The 21,111-nt window shown below is 39.4% G+C and overlaps 1 protein-coding gene across 1 annotated transcript; it reads left to right on the top strand.

Annotated features, from left to right (window-relative positions):
* The first annotated feature begins 1,279 nt into the window (after nt 1-1,279).
* Nucleotides 1,280-20,957, top strand: LOC147271670 (uncharacterized). Its single transcript, XM_086202773.1, has 5 exons — nt 1,280-1,333; nt 18,527-18,634; nt 20,093-20,230; nt 20,350-20,500; nt 20,947-20,957. Exons 1-5 carry the CDS (start codon nt 1,280-1,282, stop codon nt 20,955-20,957), a joined length of 462 nt encoding a protein of 153 aa, XP_086058899.1.
* Nucleotides 20,958-21,111: the final 154 nt, after the last annotated feature.

The raw sequence follows: 21,111 nt of genomic DNA, 5'->3' as shown, positions 1-21,111 counted from the left end.
TGCTCAAGCAGAGGTGGAGGACTGAGTAGGTTTGCTACTGGGAGTCTGCTGCTGTAACTGGTAAAAGGTGTTCTCCTACCAGTCTACATGATCAGTGGAGTCGTTGCATCGAGTCTGTAACCTCAGGTGTTTAGGATCCCATCCTCGTCGCCATTAATTGTGGTCAAGTGGCCCTGCGTGGGGGGGTCGTCCGGCGGAGCAGTGAACAGAAAGGAGGCGTGGTCTCTTTCTCAAACCTTACACACTTTATTCATGCATGAGAGAGAAGTTACAGCACTCATAGAGCATCAGAAGTTCTCTGGTGTTTCTGAGGAACAGTCAGCTATTGATCACCGTGGGGAGGGGACATACAGATTGGAGGTAGAGTCATGTCACATCCAAGAATTCTCAAAATCTCAGAATAGTCGCCCAGGTTGAGGTCAAATAGTTCAGATTATTTAAATTAACAAATGCAACCATCAATCTGCCAACCACAAAGTAAGTTTACAACTTTGAAACCTGGAGCATGAGGGTACACACTTCAGCTCCTGTGGTTTGACCCAAATATATTTTAACGTCCATGAATAAGCATCCTATTCTGCATGAACAGCACATTTACAACATGAGCAAACATTCTCTAAGGTTTTAATCGTCTCAGCTGTGACGCTCTTCCACATTCTGCCTGACGTTTGCAGAGAAACATAGAAACCAACAGGTCATCTTCAGCTGCACAGTCATATATTTCCATTAGCTCATTTCTGAAGAACTCACATTAAATCACAAAAAAAGATAAATAAGAGAAACATAGAACAGGAGAGTGCTCAAACAATAAAGAAACTAAGCGAGATTCTACAGAATAAAAGGAGATCCCTGACATGGCCGGATTCCTTTCCTTTGCTAATTAATTAGTAAGATCATGATTAGAATGTTAGCATTTTACAGTTCTGTGACCTCAGAATATCTGGGACTCTAAAGGAAATCACTTACATGACTGGAATCCCTTTCTTGGCTTATTAAAGGATCTCAAGCCCTTCAGGACCCTGTTCTTCTGGGGGGGGGGGGTTGACGTTCCCCTCGCTGTGTCTCTTGTATGGCAGCAGGTATCTGGAGGGCAGGGAGCTGTTCATTCCTCCGAGATGGAAGCACCTGGGTCCAGAGCTCTCTTCATTGACTGATATTCAGTGTTTTTCTGTTGTCTTATATATTATCTTTTAATAATACTTTGTACTCACGCATACTTACAAGTCAAGCATATACATGATATAAGCTTATGTAGATCTAAAAGACAATTGTTCTTGGAATGTCTATCTGTGTTATCTCCACTATTTATGAGTTCCTTCCTGGTGTCGGAACGGTACCAACTAATCCTGGTGCTCAGGAGATTTGTGGGACCCCCTTGTAAAACCCCTTTAACTACTTCCAGATGTTCAAGAGTTCAAAAAAGGTGACTTGCAGCTAAGTCATTGATTCTGCCTGGGATGCATGAGAGGGAGATCCCGGATCAATCACAAACATTCAAGAAGTACATTGATGAACTAAATACAGTGTTGGATCATTTTCTACCTCTTTGGGAACTGCCATAGAAACAACTTTGTTACAGTGATGTAGTAAGAATTGCTAATGAACTCAAAATGATGCTCACAGTGATGTAGTGAGAGTTGCTAATAAACTACATGATGCTTACAGTAATGTAGTAAGAGTTGCTAATAACCTCAAAATAATGCGACAGTGATGTCAGAAGAATTGCTAATAAACTCAAAATGATGCTAACAGTAATGTAGAGAAAGTTGCTAATAACCTCAAAGTGATGCTTACAGTCATGTAGTAAGAGTTGCTACGATACTTAAAATAATGCAACAGTAATGTAGTAAGAGTTGCTACTAACCTCAAGAAAATGCGACAGTGATGTTGGAAGAAATGCTAATGAACTCAAAATGATGCTAACAGTCATGTAGTGAAAGTTTCGAATAACCTCAAAGTGACGCTGACAGTAATGTAGCAAGAGTTGCTAATAAATTCAAAGTAATGCGACAGTGATGTGGGAAGAATTGCTAATGATCTCAAACTGATGCAGCAGTGATGTAGTGAAAGTTTCAAACAACCTCAAAGTGATGCTGACAGTCATGTAGCAAGAGTTGCTACGAACCTCAAAATAATGCGACAGTGATGTCAGAAGAATTGCTAAAGATCTCAAAATGATGCGACAGTGATTTAGCAAGAATTGCTAAAAAACTCAAAATGATGCTAACAGTAATGGAGTGAATGTTTCGAACAACCTCAAAGTGATGCTGACAGTAATGTAGTAAGAGTTGCTACGAACCTCAAAATAATGCGACAGTGATGTCAGAAGAATTGCTAATGATCTCAAAATGATGCTAAAAGTAATGTAGTGAAAGTTGCGAATAAACTCAGTGATGCTGACAGTAATGTAGTAAGAGTTGCTACGAACCTAAAAATAATGCAACAATAATGTAGTAAGAGTTGCTACGAACCTCAAAATAATGTGACAGTGATGTCAGAAGAATTACTAATGATCTCAAAATGATGCGACAGTGATTTAGCAAGAATTGCTAATAAACTCAAAATGATGCTAACAGTAATGGAGTGAATGTTTCGAACAACCTCAAAGTGATGCTGACAGTAATGTAGTAAGAGTTGCTACGAACCTCAAAATAATGCGACAGTGATGTCAGAAGAATTGCTAAAGATCTCAAAATGATGCGACAGTGATTTAGCAAGAATTGCTAATAAACTCAAAATGATGCTAACAGTAATGGAGTGAATGTTTCGAACAACTTCAAAGTGATGCTGACAGTAATGTAGTAAGAGTTGCTACGAACCTCAAAATAATGCGACAGTGATGTCAGAAGAATTGCTAATGATCTCAAAATGATGCTAACAGTAATGTAGTGATAGTTGCTAATCAACTCAGTGATGCTTACAGTAATGTAGTAAGAGTTTTGAATAACCTCAAAGTGATGCTGACAGTCATGCAGTAAGAGTTGCTACGAACCTCAAAATAATGCGACAGTGATGTCAAAAGAATTGCTAAAGATCTCAAAATGATGCGACAGTGATTTAGTAAGAATTGCTAATGAACTCAAAATGATGCTAACAGTAATGGAGTGAACGTTTCAAATAACCTCAAAATGATGCTTACAGTAATGTAGTAAGAGTTTCGAACAACCTCAAAGTGATGCTGAGTCATTTAGTAAGAGTTGCTAATGAACTCAATTCAATGCTACAGTGATGTCGTGAGAATTGCTCATGGACTCAAAATGATGCTAACAGTAATGTAGCGATAGTTGCTAATAAACTCAAAGTGATGCTGACAGTAATGTAGTAAGAGTTGCTAGGAACCTTAAAATAATGCAACAATGATGTAGTAAGAGTTGCTCGGAACCTCAAAATAATGTGACAGTGATGTCAGAAGAATTGCTAATCATCTCAAAATGATGCGACTGTGATTTAGTAAGAATTGCTAATGAACTGAAAATGATGCTAACAGTAATGGAGTGAAACTTTCGAGTAACCTCAAAGAGATGCTGACAGTCATGTCGTAAGAGTTAATAGGAACCTCAAAATAATGCGACAGTAATGTAGTAAAAGTTGCTACGAACCTCAAAATATTGCAACAGTGATGTCGGAAGAATTGCTAATGAACTGAAAATGATGCTAACAGTAATGTAGTGATAGTTGCTAATCAACTCAGTGATGCTTACAGTAATGTAGTAAGTGTTTCGAATAACCTTAAAGTGATGGTGACAGTAATGTAGTAAGAGTTGCGACGAACCTCAAAATAATGCGACAGTGATGTCAGAAGAATTGCTAAAGATCTCAAAATGATGCGACAGTGATGTCAGAAGAACTGGTCATGATCTCAAAATGATGGTAACAGTAATGGAGTGAACGTTTCGAATAACCTCAAAGTGATGCTGACAGTCATGTCGTAAGAGTTGCTACGAACCTCAAAAAAATGCGACAGTAATGTAGTAAAAGTTGCGAGGAACCTCAAAATATTCCGACAGTGATGTCGGAAGAATTGCTAATGAACTTAAAATGATGCTAACAGTAATGTAGTGATAGTTGCTAATCAACTCAGTGATGCTTACAGTAATGTAGTAAGTGTTTCGAATAACCTCAAAAGTGATGGTGACAGTCATGTAGGAAGAGTTGCTACGAACCTCAAAACAATGCGACAGTGATGTCAGAAGAATTGCTCATGAACTCAAGATGATGCTAACAGTAATGTAGTGATAGTTGCTAATAAACTCAAAGTGATGCTGACAGTCATGTAGTAAGAGTTGCTACGAACCTCAAAATAATGCGACAGTAATGTAGTAAAAGTTGCTACCAACCTCAAAATATTGCGACAGTGATGTCGGAAGAATTGCTCATGAACTCAAAATGATGCTCACAGTAATGTAGTGATAGTTGCTAATCAACTCAGTGATGCTTACAGTAATGTAGTAAGTGTTTCGAATAACCTCAAAGTGATGCTGACAGTCTTGTACTAAGAGTTGCTACGAACCTCAATATAATGCGACAGTAATGTAGTAAAAGTTGCTACGAACCTCAAAATATTGCGACAGTGATGTCGGAAGAATTGCTAATGAACTCAAGATGATGCTAACAATAATGTAGTGATAGTTGCTAAGAAACTCAGTGAGGCTTACAGGAATGTAATAAGAGTTTCGAAAAACCTCAAAGTGATGCTGACAGTCATTTAGTAAGAGTTGCTAATGAACTCAATTTAATGCAACAGTGATGTCGTGAGAATTGCTCATGAACTGAAAATGATGCTAACAGTAATGTAGTGATAGTTGCTAATAAACTCAAAGTGATGCTGACAGTAATGTAGAAAGAGTTGCTACGAACCTTAAAATAATGCAACAATAATGTAGTTAGAGTTGCTACGAACCTCAAAATATTGCGACAGTGATGTCGGAAGAACTGCGAATGATCTCAAAATGATGCTAACAGTAATGTAGTAAGAATTGCTAATGAACTTAAAATGATGCTAACAGTAATGTAGTGATAGTTGCTAAGAAACTCAGTGATGCTTACAGTAATGTAGTAAGAGTTTCGAACAAGCTCAAAGTGATGCTGACAGTCATTTAGTAGGAGTTGCTAATGAACTCAATTCAATGCTACAGTGATGTCGTGAGAATTGCTAATAAACTCACAATGATGCGAACAGTAATGTAGTGATAGTTGCTAATAAACTCAGTGATGCTTAAAGTAATGTAGTAAGTGTTTCGAATAACCTCAAAGTGATGCTGAAAGTCTTGTAGTAAGAGTTGCTACGAATCTTTAAATAATGCAACAATAATGTAGTAAGAGTTGCTACGAACCTCAAAATAATGTGACAGTGATGTCAGAAGGATTGCTAATGATCTCAAAATGATGCGACAGTGATTTAGTAAGAATTGCTAATTAACTCAAAATGATGCTAACAGTAATGGAGTGAACGTTTCGAATAACCTCAAAGTGATGGTGACAGTCATGTAGTAAGAGTTGTGACGAACCTCAAAATAATGCGACAGTGATGTCAGAAGAATTGCTAAAGATCTCAAAATGATGCGACAGTGATGTCGGAAGAATTGCTAATGAACTCAAGATGATGCTAACAGTAATGTAGCGATAGTTGCTAAGAAACTCAGTGATGTTTAAAGTAATGTAGTAAGAGTTTCGAACAACCTCAAAGTGATGCTGACAGTCATGTAGTAAGAGTTGCTACAAACCTTAAAATAATGAGACAGTAATGTAGTAAAAGTTGCTCCGAACCTCAAAATATTGCGATTGTGATGTTGGAAGAATTGCTAATGAACTCAAGATGATGCTAACAGTCATGTAGTGATAGTTGCTAAGAAACTCAGTGATGCTTACAGTAATGTAGTAAGAGTTTCGAACAACCTCAAAGTGATGCTGACAGTCATTTAGTAAGAGTTGCTAATGAACTCAATTCAATGCTACAGTGATGTCGTGAGAATTGCTCATAAACTCAAAATGATGCTAACAGTAATGCAGTGACAGTTGCGAATAAACTAAAAATGATGCTAACAGTAATGGAGTGAAAGTTTCGAATAACCTCAAAGTGATGCTGACAGTCATGTAGTAAGAGTTGCTACGAACCTCAAAATATTGCGATTGTGATGTCGGAAGAATTGGTAAGGAACTCAAGATGATGCTAACAGTAATGGAGTGAAACTTTCGAATAACCTCAAAGTGATGCTGACAGTAATGTAGTTAGTGTTTCGAATAATCTCAAAGTGATGCTGACAATCATGTAGTAAGAGTTGCTACGAACCTCAAAATATTGCGACAGTGATGTAGGAAGAATTGCTAATGAACTTAAAATGATGCTAACAGTAATGTAGTGATAGTTGCTAAGAAACTCAGTGATGCTTACAGTAATGTAGTAAGAGTTTCGAACAACCTCAAAGTGATGCTGACAGTCATTTAGTAAGAGTTGCTAATGAACTCAATTCAATGCTACAGTGATGTCGTGAGAATTGTTCAACAACTCAAAATGATGAGAACAGTAATGTAGTGATAGTTGCTAATAAACTCAAAGTGATGCTGAAAGTAATGTAGTAAGAGTTGCTACGAACCTCAAAATATTGCGACAGTGATGTCGGAAGAATTGCGAATGAACTCAAGATGATGCTAACAGTAATGTAGTGGTAGTTGCTAATCAAGTCAATGATGCTTGCAGTTATGTAGTAAGAATTGCCAATGAACTTAAAATGATGCAAACAGTAATGTAGTGATAGTTGCTAAGAAACTCAGTGATGCTTACAGTAATGTAGTAAGAGTTTCGAACAACCTCAAAGTGATGCTGACAGTCATTTAGTAAGAGTTGCTAATGAACTCAATTCAATGCTACAGTGATGTCGTGAGAATTGCTCATAAACTCAAAATGATGCTAACAGTAATGTAGTGATAGTTGCTAATAAACTCAGTGATGCTTACAGTAAAGTAGTAAGAGTTGCTACGAACCTTTAAATAATCCAACAATAATGTAGTAAGAGTGGCTACGAACCTCAAAATAATGTGACAGTGATGTCAGAAGAATTGCTAATGATCTCAAAATGATGCGACAGTGATTTAGCAAGAATTGCTAATAAACTCAAAATGATGCCAACAGTAATGGAGTGAATGTTTCGAACAACCTCAAAGTGATGCTGACAGTAATGTAGTAAGAGTTGCTACGAACCTCAAAATAATGCGACAGTGATGTCAGAAGAATTGCTAAAGATCTCAAAATGATGCGACAGTGATTTAGCAAGAATTGCTAATAAACTCAAAATGATGCTAACAGTAATGGAGTGAATGTTTCGAACAACCTCAAAGTGATGCTGACAGTAATGTAGTAAGAGTTGCTACGAACCTCAAAATAATGCGACAGTGATGTCAGAAGAATTGCTAATGATCTCAAAATGATGCTAAAAGTAATGTAGTGAAAGTTGCTAATAAACTCAGTGATGCTGACAGTAATGTAGTAAGAGTTGCTAGGAACCTAAAAATAATGCAACAATAATGTAGTAAGAGTTGCTACGAACCTCAAATAATGTGACAGTGATGTCACAAGAATTACTAATGATCTCAAAATGATGCGACAGTGATTTAGCAAGAATTGCTAATAAACTCAAAATGATGCTAACAGTAATGGAGTGAATGTTTCGAACAACCTCAAAGTGATGCTGACAGTAATGTAGTAAGAGTTGCTACGAACCTCAAAATAATGCGACAGTGATGTCAGAAGAATTGCTAAAGATCTCAAAATGATGCGACAGTGATTTAGCAAGAATTGCTAAAAAACTCAAAATGATGCTAAATGTAATGGAGTGAATGTTTCGAACAACCTCAAAGTGATGCTGACAGTAATGTAGTAAGAGTTGCTACGAACCTCAAAATAATGCGACAGTGATGTCGTGAGAATTGCTCATAAACTCAAAATGATGCTAAAAGTAATGTAGTGAAAGTTGCGAATAAACTCAGTGATGCTGACAGTAATGTAGTAAGAGTTGCTAGGAACCTAAAAATAATGCAACAATAATGTAGTAAGAGTTGCTACGAACCTCAAAATAATGTGACAGTGATGTCAGAAGAATTACTAATGATCTCAAAATGATGCGAAAGTGATTTAGCAAGAATTGCTAATAAACTCAAAATGATGCTAACAGTAATGGAGTGAATGTTTCGAACAACCTCAAAGTGATGCTGACAGTAATGTAGTAAGAGTTGCTACGAACCTCAAAATAATGCGACAGTTATGTCAGAAGAATTGCTAAAGATCTCAAAATGATGCGACAGTGATTTAGCAAGAATTGCTAATAAACTCAAAATGATGCTAACAGTAATGGAGTGAATGTTTCGAACAACTTCAAAGTGATGCTGACAGTAATGTAGTAAGAGTTGCTACGAACCTCAAAATAATGCGACAGTGATGTCAGAAGAATTGCTAATGATCTCAAAATGATGCTAACAGTAATGTAGTGATAGTTGCTAATCAACTCAGTGATGCTTACAGTAATGTAGTAAGAGTTTTGAATAACCTCAAAGTGATGCTGACAGTCATGCAGTAAGAGTTGCTACGAACCTCAAAATAATGCGACAGTGATGTCAAAAGAATTGCTAAAGATCTCAAAATGATGCGACAGTGATTTAGTAAGAATTGCTAATGAACTCAAAATGATGCTAACAGTAATGGAGTGAACGTTTCGAATAACCTCAAAATGATGCTTACAGTAATGTAGTAAGAGCTTCGAACAACCTCAAAGTGATGCTGAGTCATTTAGTAAGAGTTGCTAATGAACTCAATTCAATGCGACAGTGATGTCGTGAGAATTGCTCATGGACTCAAAATGATGCTAACAGTAATGTAGCGATAGTTGCTAATAAACTCAAAGTGATGCTGACAGTAATGTAGTAAGAGTTGCTAGGAACCTTAAAATAATGCAACAATGATGTAGTAAGAGTTGCTCGGAACCTCAAAATAATGTGACAGTGATGTCAGAAGAATTGCTAATCATCTCAAAATGATGCGACTGTGATTTAGTAAGAATTGCTAATGAACTCAAAATGATGCTAACAGTAATGGAGTGAACGTTTCAAATAACCTCAAAATGATGCTTACAGTAATGTAGTAAGAGCTTCGAACAACCTCAAAGTGATGCTGAGTCATTTAGTAAGAGTTGCTAATGAACTCAATTCAATGCGACAGTGATGTCGTGAGAATTGCTCATGGACTCAAAATGATGCTAACAGTAATGTAGCGATAGTTGCTAATAAACTCAAAGTGATGCTGACAGTAATGTAGTAAGAGTTGCTAGGAACCTTAAAATAATGCAACAATGATGTAGTAAGAGTTGCTCGGAACCTCAAAATAATGTGACAGTGATGTCAGAAGAATTGCTAATCATCTCAAAATGATGCGACTGTGATTTAGTAAGAATTGCTAATGAACTGAAAATGATGCTAACAGTAATGTAGTGATAGTTGCTAATCAACTCAGTGATGCTTACAGTAATGTAGTAAGTGTTTCGAATAACCTCAAAGTGATGGTGACAGTAATGTAGTAAGAGTTGCGACGAACCTCAAAATAATGCGACAGTGATGTCAGAAGAATTGCTAAAGATCTCAAAATGATGCGAAAGTGATTTAGAAAGAATTGCTCATGAACTCAAAATTATGCAAACAGTAATGGAGTGAACGTTTCGAATAACCTTAAAGTGATGCTGACAGTCTTGTAGTAAGAGTTGCTACGAACCTCAAAATAATGCGACAGTGATGTCGGAAGAATTGCTCATGATCTCAAAATGATGCGACAGTGATTTAGTAAGAATTGCCAATGAACTCAAAATGATGCTAACAGTAATGTAGTGATAGTTGCTAATAAACTCAGTGATGCTGACAGTAATGTAGTAAGAGTTTCTTACAACCTCAAAGTGATGCTGACAGTCATTTAGTAAGAGTTGCTAATGAACTCAATTCAATGCTACAGTGATGTTGTGAGAATTGCTCATAAACTCAAAATGATGCTAACAGTAATGCAGTGACAGTTGCTAATAAACTAAAAGTGATGCTGACAGTAATGTAGTAAGAGTTGCTACGAACCTTAAAATAATGCAATAATAATGTAGTAAAAGTTGCTACGAACCTCAAAATATTGCGACAGTGATGTCGGAAGAATTGCTCATGAACTCAAGATGATGCTAACAGTAATGTAGTGATAGTTGCTAATAAACTCAAAGTGATGCTGACAGTCATGTAGTAAGAGTTGCTACGAACCTCAAAATAATGCGACAGTAATGTAGTAAAAGTTGCTACCAACCTCAAAATATTGCGACAGTGATGTCGGAAGAATTGCTCATGAACTCAAAATGATGCTCACAGTAATGTAGTGATAGTTGCTAATCAACTCAGTGATGCTTACAGTAATGTAGTAAGTGTTTCGAATAACCTCAAAGTGATGCTGACAGTCATGTACTAAGAGTTGCTACGAACCTCAATATAATGCGACAGTAATGTCGTAAAAGTTGCTACGAACCTCAAAATATTGCGACAGTGATGTCGGAAGAATTGCTAATGAACTCAAGATGATGCTAACAATAATGTAGTGATAGTTGCTAAGAAACTCAGTGAGGCTTACAGTAATGTAATAAGAGTTTCGAAAAACCTCAAAGTGATGCTGACAGTCATTTAGTAAGAGTTGCTAATGAACTCAATTTAATGCAACAGTGATGTCGTGAGAATTGCTCATGAACTGAAAATGATGCTAACAGTAATGTAGTGATAGTTGCTAATAAACTCAAAGTGATGCTGACAGTAATGTAGTAAGAGTTGCTACGAACCTCAAAATATTGCGACAGTGATGTCGGAAGAATTGCGAATGAACTCAAGATGATGCTAACAGTAATGTAGTTGTAGTTGCTAATAAACTCAGTGATGCTTAAAGTAATGTAGTAAGTGTTTCGAATAACCTCAAAGTGATGCTGAAAGTCTTGTAGTAAGAGTTGCTACGAATCTTTAAATAATGCAACAATAATGTAGTAAGAGTTGCTACGAACCTCAAAATAATGTGACAGTGATGTCAGAAGGATTGCTAATGATCTCAAAATGATGCGACAGTGATTTAGTAAGAATTGCTAATTAACTCAAAATGATGCTAACAGTAATGGAGTGAACGTTTCGAATAACCTCAAAGTGATGGTGACAGTCATGTAGTAAGAGTTGTGACGAACCTCAAAATAATGCGACAGTGATGTCAGAAGAATTGCTAAAGATCTCAAAATGATGCGACAGTGATGTCGGAAGAATTGCTAATGAACTCAAGATGATGCTAACAGTAATGTAGCGATAGTTGCTAAGAAACTCAGTGATGTTTAAAGTAATGTAGTAAGAGTTTCGAACAACCTCAAAGTGATGCTGAGAGTCATGTAGTAAGAGTTGCTACGAACCTTAAAATAATGCGACAGTAATGTAGTAAAAGTTGCTCCGAACCTCAAAATATTGCGATTGTGATGTTGGAAGAATTGCTAATGAACACAAGATGATGCTAACAGTCATGTAGTGATAGTTGCTAAGAAACTCAGTGATGCTTACAGTAATGTAGTAAGAGTTTCGAACAACCTCAAAGTGATGCTGACAGTCATTTAGTAAGAGTTGCTAATGAACTCAATTCAATGCTACAGTGATGTCGTGAGAATTGCTCATAAACTCAAAATGATGCTAACAGTAATGCAGTGACAGTTGCTAATAAACTAAAAATGATGCTAACAGTAATGGAGTGAAAGTTTCGAATAACCTCAAAGTGATGCTGACAGTCATGTAGTAAGAGTTGTGACGAACCTCCAAATAATGCGACAGTGATGTCAGAAGAATTGCTAAAGATCTCAAAATGATGCGACAGTGATGTCAGAAGAATTGCTAATGATCTCAAAATGACAGTGATTTAGTAAGAATTGCCAATGAACTCAAAATGATGCGAACAGTAATGTAGTAAGAATTGCTAATGAACTTAAAATGATGCTAACAGTAATGTAGTGATAGTTGCTAAGAAACTCAGTGATGCTTACAGTAATGTATGAAGAGTTTCGAACAATCTCAAAGTGATGCTGACAGTCATTTAGTAAGAGTTGCAAATGAACTCAATTTAATGCTACAGTGATGTCGTGAGAATTGCTCAACAACTCAAAACGATGCTAACAGTAATGTAGTGATAGTTGCTAATAAACTCAAAGTGATGCTGAAAGTAATGTAGTAAGAGTTGCTACGAACCTCAAAATAATGCGACAGTAATGTAGTAAAAGTTGCTCCGAACGTCAAAATATTGCGATTGTGATGTCAGAAGAATTGCTAATGATCTCAAAATGACAGTGATTTAGTAAGAATTGCCAATGAACTCAAAATGATGCGAACAGTAATGTAGTAAGAATGGCTAATGAACTTAAAATGATGCTAACAGTAATGTAGTGATAGTTGCTGAGAAACTCAGTGATGCTTAAAGTAATGTAGTAAGTGTTTCGAATAACCTCAAAGTGATGCTGACAGTAATGTAGTAAGAGTTGCTACGAACCTTTAAATAATGCAACAATAATGGAGAAAGAGTTGCTATGAACCTCAAAATAATATGACAGTGATGTCAGAAGAATTGCTAATGATCTCAAAATGATGTGACAGTGATTTAGTAAGAATTGCTAATTAACTCAAAATGATGCTAAAAGTAATGGAGTGAACGTTTCGAATAACCTCAAAGTGATGGTGACAGTCATGTAGTAAGAGTTGTGACGAACCTCCAAATAATGCGACAGTGATGTCAGAAGAATTGCAAAAGATCTCAAAATGATGCGACAGTGATGTCGGAAGAATTGCTAATGAACTCAAGATGATGCTAACAGTAATGTAGTGGTAGTTGCTAATCAAGTCAATGATGCTTGCAGTAATGTAGTAAGAGTTTCGAACAACCTCAAAGTGATGCTGACAGTCATTTAGTAAGAGTTGCTAATGAACTCAATTTAATGCTACAGTGATGTCGTGAGAATTGCTCAACAACTCAAAATGATGCTAACAGTAATGTAGTGATAGTTGCTAATAAACTCAAAGTGATGCTGACAGTAATGTAGTAAGAGTTGCTACGAACCTTAAAATAATGCAACAATAATGTAGTAAGAGTTGCTACGAACCTCAAAATATTGCGATAGTGATGTCGGAAGAATTGCTAATGATCTCAAAATGATGCGACACTGATGTAGTAAGAATGGCGAATGAACTCAAAATGATGCTAACAGTAATGGAGTGAAACTTTCGAATAACCTCAAATTGATGCTGACAGTCATGTAGTAAGAGTTGCTACGAACCACAAAATAATGCGACAGTAATGTAGTAAAAGTTGCTACGAACCTCGAAATATTGCGACTGTGATGTCGGAAGAAATGCGAATGAACTCAAAATGATGCTAACAGTAATGTAGTGATAGTTGCTAATCAACTCAGTGATGCTTACAGTAATGTAGTAAGAGTTGCTTCGAACCTCAAAATAATGTGAAAGTGATGTCAGAAGAATTGCAAATGATCTCAAAATATTGCGACAGTGATGTCGGAAGAATTGCTAATGATCTCAAAATGATGCCACAGTAATGTAGTAAACGTTTCGAACAACCTCAAAGTGATGCTGTCAGTCATGTAGTAAGTGTTGCTACGAACCTCAAAATATTGCGACAGTGATGTCGGAAGAATTGCTAATGAACTCAAAATGATGCTAACAGTAATATAGTGATAGTTGCTAATTAACTCAGTGATGCTTACAGTAATGTAGTCAGTGTTTCGAACAACCTAAAAGTGATGCTGTCAGTCATATAGTAACAGTTGCTTCTAACCTCAAAATGATGCTAACCGTAATGTAGTGATAGTTGCTGATCTACTCAGTGATGCTTACAGTAATGTAGTAAGAGTTGTTTCGAACCTCAAAATAATGTGAAAGTGATGTCAGAAGAATTGCAAATGATATCAAAATGATGCGACAGTGATGTAGTAAGAATTGCTAATGAAGTCAAAATGATGCTCACAGTAATGGAGTGAAAGTATCGAATAACCTCAAAGTGATGCTGACAGTCATGTAGGAAGAGTTGCTACGAACCTCAAAATATTGCGACAGTGATTTCGGAGGAATTGCTAATGAACTCAAAATGATGCTAACAGTAATGTAGTGATAGTTGCTAATCAACTCAGTGATGCTTACAGTAATGTAGTAAGAGTTTCGAACAACCTCAAAGTGATGCTGACAGTCATTTAGTCAGAGTTGCGAATGAACTCAATTTAATGCTACAGTGATGTCGTGAGAATTGCTCATGAACTCAAAATGATGCTAACAGTAATGTAGTGATAGCTGCTAATAAACTCACAGTGATGCTGAAAGTAATGTAGTAAGAGTTGCTACGAACCTTAAAATAATGCAACAATAATGTAGTAAGAGTTGCTACGAACCTCAAAATATTGCGACAGTGATGTCGGAAGAATTGCTAATGAACTCAAGATGATGCTAACAGTCATGTAGTGATAGTTGCTAAGAAACTCAGTGATGCTTACAGTAATGTAGTAAGAGTTTCGAACAACCTCAAAGTGATGCTGACAGTAATGTAGTAAGAGTTGCTACGAACCTTAAAATAATGCAACAATAATGTAGTAAGAGTTGCTACGAACCTCAAAATATTGCGACAGTGATGTCGGAAGAATTGCTAATGATCTCAAAATGATGCGACACTGATGTAGTAAGAATGGCGAATGAACTCAAAATGATGCTAACAGTAATGGAGTGAAACTTTCGAATAACCTCAAATTGATGCTGACAGTCATGTAGTAAGAGTTGCTACGAAACTCAAAATAATGTGACAGTAATGTAGTAAAAGTTGCTACGAACCTCAAAATAATGCGACAGTAATGTAGTCAGTGTTTCGAACAACCTCAAAGTGATGCTGCCAGTCATGTAGTAAGAGTTGCTACGAACCTCAAAATAATGTGACAGTAATGTAGTAAAAGTTGCTACGAACCTCAAAATATTGCGACAGTGATGTCGGAAGAATTGCTAATGAACTCAAAATGATGCTAACAGTAATGTAGTGATAGTTGCTAATCAACTCAGTGATGCTTACAGTAATGTAGTAAGTGTTTCTAATAACCTCAAAGTTATGCTGACAGTCATGTAATAACAGTTGCTACGAACCTCAAAATAATGCGACAGTGATGTTGTAAGAATTGCGAATGATCTCAAAATGATGAGACAGTGATGTAGTAAGAATTGCTAATGAACTCAAAATGATGCTAACAGTAATGGAGTGAAAGTTTCGAAATAACCTCAAAGTGATGCTGACAGTCATGTAGTAAGTGTTGCTATGAACCTCAAAATATTGCGACAGTGATGTCGGAAGAATTGCTAATGAACTCAAAATGATGCTAACAATGTAGTGATAGTTGCTAATTCACTCAGTGATGCTTACAGTAATGTAGTAAGAGTTTCAAGCAACCTCAAAGTGATGCTGACAGTCATGTACTAAGAGTTGCTACAAACCTCAAAATATTGCGACAGTGATGTCGGAAGAATTGCGAATGAACTCAAGATGATGCTAACAGTAATGTAGTGATAGTTGCTAAGAAACTCAGTGATGCTTACAGTAATGTAGTAAGAGTTTCGAACAACTTCAAAGTGATGCTTACAGTAATGTAGTAAGAGTTGCAAATGAACTCAATTTAATGCTACAGTGATGTCGTGAGAATTGCTCAACAACTCAAAATGATGCTAACAGTAATGTAGTAAGAGTTGCTATGAACCTTAAAATAATGCAACAATAATGTAGTAAGAGTTGCTACGAACCTCAAAATATTGCGACAGTGATGTCGGAAGAATTGCTAATGATCTCAAAATGATGCGACAGTGATGTCGGAAGAATTGCTAATGAACTCAAAATGATGCTAACAGTAATGTAGTGATAGTTGCTAATCAAGTCAGTGATGCTTACAGTAATGTAGTAAGTGTTTCGAACAACCTCAAAGTGATGCTGACAGTCATGTAGTAAGAGTTGCTACAAACCCCAATTTAATGGTACAGTGATGCCTATGAATTGCTAATACACTCAAAATGATGCTAACAGTAATGTAGTGATAGTTGCTAATAAACTCAAAGTGATACTGACAGTAATGAAGTAAGAGTTGCTACGAACCTTTAAATAATGCAACAATAATGTAGTAAAAGTTGCTACGAACCTCAAAATATTGAGACAGTGATGTCGGAAGAATTGCTACTGATCTCAAAATGATGCGACAGTGATTTAGTAAGAATTGCTAATGAACTCAAAATGATGCTATAAGTAATGGAGTGAATGTTTCAAATAACCTCAAAGTGATGCTGAAAGTCATGTACTAAGAGTTGCTACGAACCTCAAAATAATGCGACAGTGATGTCGGAGGAATTGCTAATGATCTAAAATGATGCGACAGTGATGTAATGAGAGTTGCTACGAATCTCAAAATGATGTTGAAAGTGATGTAGTGAGAGTTGCTACGAACCTCAAAATGATGCAGGGTGACTTTGTGGAAAGTCTTGCATTCCCAACACAATCATTCTCACTAATGCAGTGACAGGTCAGAGCCAAGGGAGCCTCCATGTCCACAGATGTCCACATGGCAGCTGGACTTCCTTTTTCACTCCTTCCCGTTCCTCCTGGTACTTTTTGGCCACCGTTTGTTTGATGGTCTGAAAATGACACCCAGAGTAAATCAATACATTGAAATTCAAGATGAAATAAACTGGAGATATCAACGACTGCTTTAGATCATTTCCACACAAACCTTTCTGGTTGGCAAACATATGAGGCTCAAGGACCTGAACCAGTTCCCTGAACCCTTCCCTCTCAACAGTGCTGAGGGGCTGGCAGTCCTTCCGGATGAAATTCAGCAGAGCCTCATCCAGCATCTGCTTCCTGGAAGCTGGATGGTTCAAGATGAAGGAGAGAAGAAATGAATAGGAATTAATGATCAATGAAGCAACTGTGAGTCAGTTGGAGAGTGGCTGTATACCTGAGTTCATCCTGGTGGATCTGGGACTTCATTCTCATGCCTGGCCCCATCATGCCTCAGCACTGAAGAGGTGCTTTTGTTGAGATGAGACGCTTCTGTCCAACAAATGAGACATTCAACCTGCAGAAAAGAACATGAGTGCTCAGCTAAAAGTTCCTTTCTTCATGGTGACTGGTGTTTCTTAGTCTTAGACCACCAGGTTTCCAATGAGGTGTATCGGATACGTTGTTGTGTGCCGCTGAAATCCGTCCAATTCCGGCGTTGTTTCCTCATGAAATATGTTTGCCTTAAAGCTCATTAAAGTGTTGAACCACAATATCATTCACCATAACTTAGTCAACTTCAAGATAACCTACTTCTACATTCCAGTCCCGGCTGCTCCTGTTCTGCTGCAGTCCAGAAAACAACAACCCGATACAATTGGCGCTCCTTCCCACAGCTCCGGCCCGGATCCGCATGGTTCCGCTGACTGACTGTGAGACGCGCTCCCTCCAGAGTGGCACAGCCCGATGGGGGTCCTTATCTGGCACGGGGGCGTAAAACAGGTGCGACTGGAAAGCCTGGTTTATTCTGCGTCGAGGGAACGCGTTGCTCTGCAATTCACCGCCAAGCCACTAGGGGGTGTGGCTTTGTCTTTGTATTGTTTACGGGCTCTTGTCGGATTCCTCGGTTTTCTTCCGGTCACAGACAACAATTGTTGGCCATTTGTCAGTCTTTGTAGTGCCGCGAAGAGGCGTTGTAGAGGTGGTCGTACTTGAGCACCTCCTCGATAATCCTTTCTTCAGCTTGGTCCATTTTTTCTTGGAGCTTTTACCACAGAAACTTTGAAAATGGCGGTGTTGTGCTGCGACTGAACCGGAAATGACGTTTTGGGCGGACCAATCACAGTCCTCGACGTTGACGTCACCACGCGTCGACGCGATGCGTAAGCAGGATTTTGGAGGAGGTATGAATACTACTCGACACAGAAGCATAAATCAGGCTTAAATCAGGCTTTATAGTCCAACAGGAAGTTAGCTTGTCAGGGATGAGACACGCTTATCGTCCAACAGGAAGTTAGCATGTCAGGGATGGGACACGCTTATCGTCCAACAGGAAGTTAGCATGTCAGGGATGAGACACGCTTATCGTCCAACAGGAAGTTAGCATGTCAGGGATGGGACACGCTTATCGTCCAACAGGAAGTTAGCATGTCAGGGATGAGACACCCTGATAGTCCAACAGGAAGTTAGCATGTCAGGGATGAGACACCCTGATAGTCCAACAGGAAGTTAGCATCTCCATGGTTCCCTTGACCAGAAGCCAGTGGGATCGTTCTGACATCTTGATTGACATTTGTCCTTCTCTTAGCTAAATAGCTGGCAATCATTTGAAAAAAACCTTGATTTACTTTTTGTATTTTGATCTTCAGCTCATTTGTATACTTTTGTTAAAATTCTCCCCTTTTTGTCTTTTTTTTCTGCTGTTTTTAGCACAAAGTCCACCTGGTGCCTAAAGACCAGTTCAGCATGGACTACGTTGAACCTTCAGTCCGCTGCATCAGCACCCATGGACGGGTCCCCCCTGACAGGAGGATTCTGGTGAGGAACATTAGTGGGACAGCGCTCTTGTTAGAAGGGTTCTGATCCACCTTCCCTCCCCCTGTAGCTCCTCCTGTGTCCCCTCAGCGCTCTTGTTAGAACGGTTCTGATCCACCTTCCCTCCCCCTGTAGCTCCTCCTGTGTCCCCTCAGCGCTCTTGTTAGAAGGGTTCTGATCCACCTTCCCTCCCCCTGTAGCTCCTCCTGTGTCCCCTCAGCGCTCTTGTTAGAAGGGTTCTGATCCACCTTCCCTCCCCCTGTAGCTCCTCCTGTGTCCCCTCAGCGCTCTTGTTAGAACGGTTCTGATCCACCTTCCCTCCCCCTGTAGCTCCTCCTGTGTCCCCTCAGCGCTCTTGTTGGAAGGGTTCTGATCCACCTTCCCTCCCCCTGTAGCTCCTCCTGTGTCCCCTCAGGTTTCCAAACTCCCTCCCACTGGCTGGTGCTGAAGGAGGGCCAGAGCTCCTCCTACAGGAGCCCATCCTGGCCTCCCCCGCTGCAGCTCCTACACTGCCCTCCCACCAGAGAGATGAGACCCCTGGTTCAGAGGTGACAGACCACCTCTGGGAGCAGACAACAGAGACCACATCAGGCTGGACTCCGTGCAGGTACGGAGGCTGACGGCTGCTGAGTGAGTGAGTTTACGACGCTCCCACCACTGCTGCTGGATGGATTTAACACATCTGGAATATTTAGATTTATTCTGGGTCAACATCTGCATCTGTTGAAGTCCTCAGTCTCCATGCAGGTGGTGTTGTTCCAGATAAAAGGTCTCAATAACAGCATCACTCCAGGTGAAACCATTCCAAAGAAGGCTAAGTGGAGCTGGCATATCAGCCCCCAATGGAAGCCTGCTGCTGCTGCCAAGCTCTCCATGTCATCATGGAAAAGTTGATTGTTCAACTCAATGTTTTTCCCATTGGGAGGAGATTTGTTGTTCCACCATGAAGTCTTTTCTGGTGATGAGTTTGTGTGTTGTAGTAGCATGAAGATATCTTGTTATCATGATCAACTCATCTGGCCTGGTGGAAGAACGCTGCTGTGTTTGGATTCAGACGAGTCAAATCTGAACCAGGGACTTGTAGTTTTATCCTCGGTCTCCGGACTCATAAAATGGAGACCGGCCCAGTTTGACACTTTTGAACTCCTCCATGATGTTCAAATCTCATGACTGAGATTCGTGATTGGAAACATCGGCGGTTCAGGAAAGAAAACATGTACCATTGAACATCGCTCTCATCCTTCTACTCAGAACGCTGCGGTGGACTCCACCGTGTTCAGGCTTTGGGCAGATACGTCTTCATCCTCCACCACCACCAGCCGCTCCACCCCACCCACCCTGTGCAGGTCTACATTACCAGGGTCGGATCTGGCAGGGTGGAGGATCTTTGATTCATCTTAGCTTTCCTGCTCCGGCTGTTTGAGAAACATTCAAATGGAGATGGTTGTTTGTGTCTTTCAGGCCACGCCAACGCCTCCTTCTGTCCCCACGCTTACGGCTGCCGAAACGTGCCGGTGTCTGAAAACCAGATCATTCTGGATGTGCCGGACCACCAGGTCCTCCTCAGCTGCAGGTTCCTGCAGGCAGAGCCCTGTGGTGGTAGGTTTCCTGCTCCTCTGCTGGACTGATACCCTCTCCCTTTCCCCACACGTATCTGCTGTTTCTGCTCTGTGCCTCCTTCTCTGTCAGGCCTGGACTTCTTCCTTCTGTCTCTCCAGGATCACGTCCTGGTGGTGCCTGAGAGCAGCTCCAGCTCCAGCTCCCTGAACCAAGAACCACTGGAGAAATCTGACCACTTCATCAGCAACTGTGGCCTCAACAGCTTTCATGTCAAGTCGGTGTCTCTCAGCCTGAGTTGGTCCCTGTTCTGTATCCCTGAATGTTCTAGAGGAACTAAACTGGGCCTGACTGGGACGCTTCTGTCTGCTCAGATTTGGGTTGTGAATGCATTCAGATGTCATTTACAAGCATTGGAACTAAAGACCTGAGCCTCAAGAATATTTAGTTCTTGATTTACTTTCTCTTGCAGGGTTTCATTTTGCGCTAATTTTCTTTTGAAGATCTTTGTTTTTTTGTTGTCCTTCCATTTAGCAAGTTTGGCTAAGAACCTTTTCCCCACTAAACTAATTTTCCTAAAATGTCTCGCTAACGTTTCCTTTTTCTCTGTCGTCCCTCCTGTCCTTCGTCTCCATTCTGTCTCAGCTCAGCTGTGTCTCTTGGGCTCTCTTCAACAACGGCGCCCTGCCTTGTGCCTGCCATGAGGTTGCAGCTGAGAGTGACACCTGCGAGTCATTTGGTGGTTGGTGCCGGTGCAGGCCCCATGTGATTGGCCGAGACTGCTCCATGTGGGCCGCGGGTTGCTGGGGATTCCCCACTGCAGACGTGAGTGTCAGATTGAATGAATGATGAGTAATAAGGGCTTTTAATGATGAGTGAGAGGACGGACCAAACCAACCTGTCCAACCATCAGAGGACAGTTT

This window comes from Aulostomus chinensis, chromosome 1 (genome assembly GCF_037954235.1).
Source record: "Aulostomus chinensis isolate RoL2024-O1b breed Wild chromosome 1, RoL_Achi_v1.0, whole genome shotgun sequence".
Taxonomy (NCBI): domain Eukaryota; kingdom Metazoa; phylum Chordata; class Actinopteri; order Syngnathiformes; family Aulostomidae; genus Aulostomus; species Aulostomus chinensis.
This window is presented reverse-complemented; position numbering and strand designations above follow the sequence as displayed.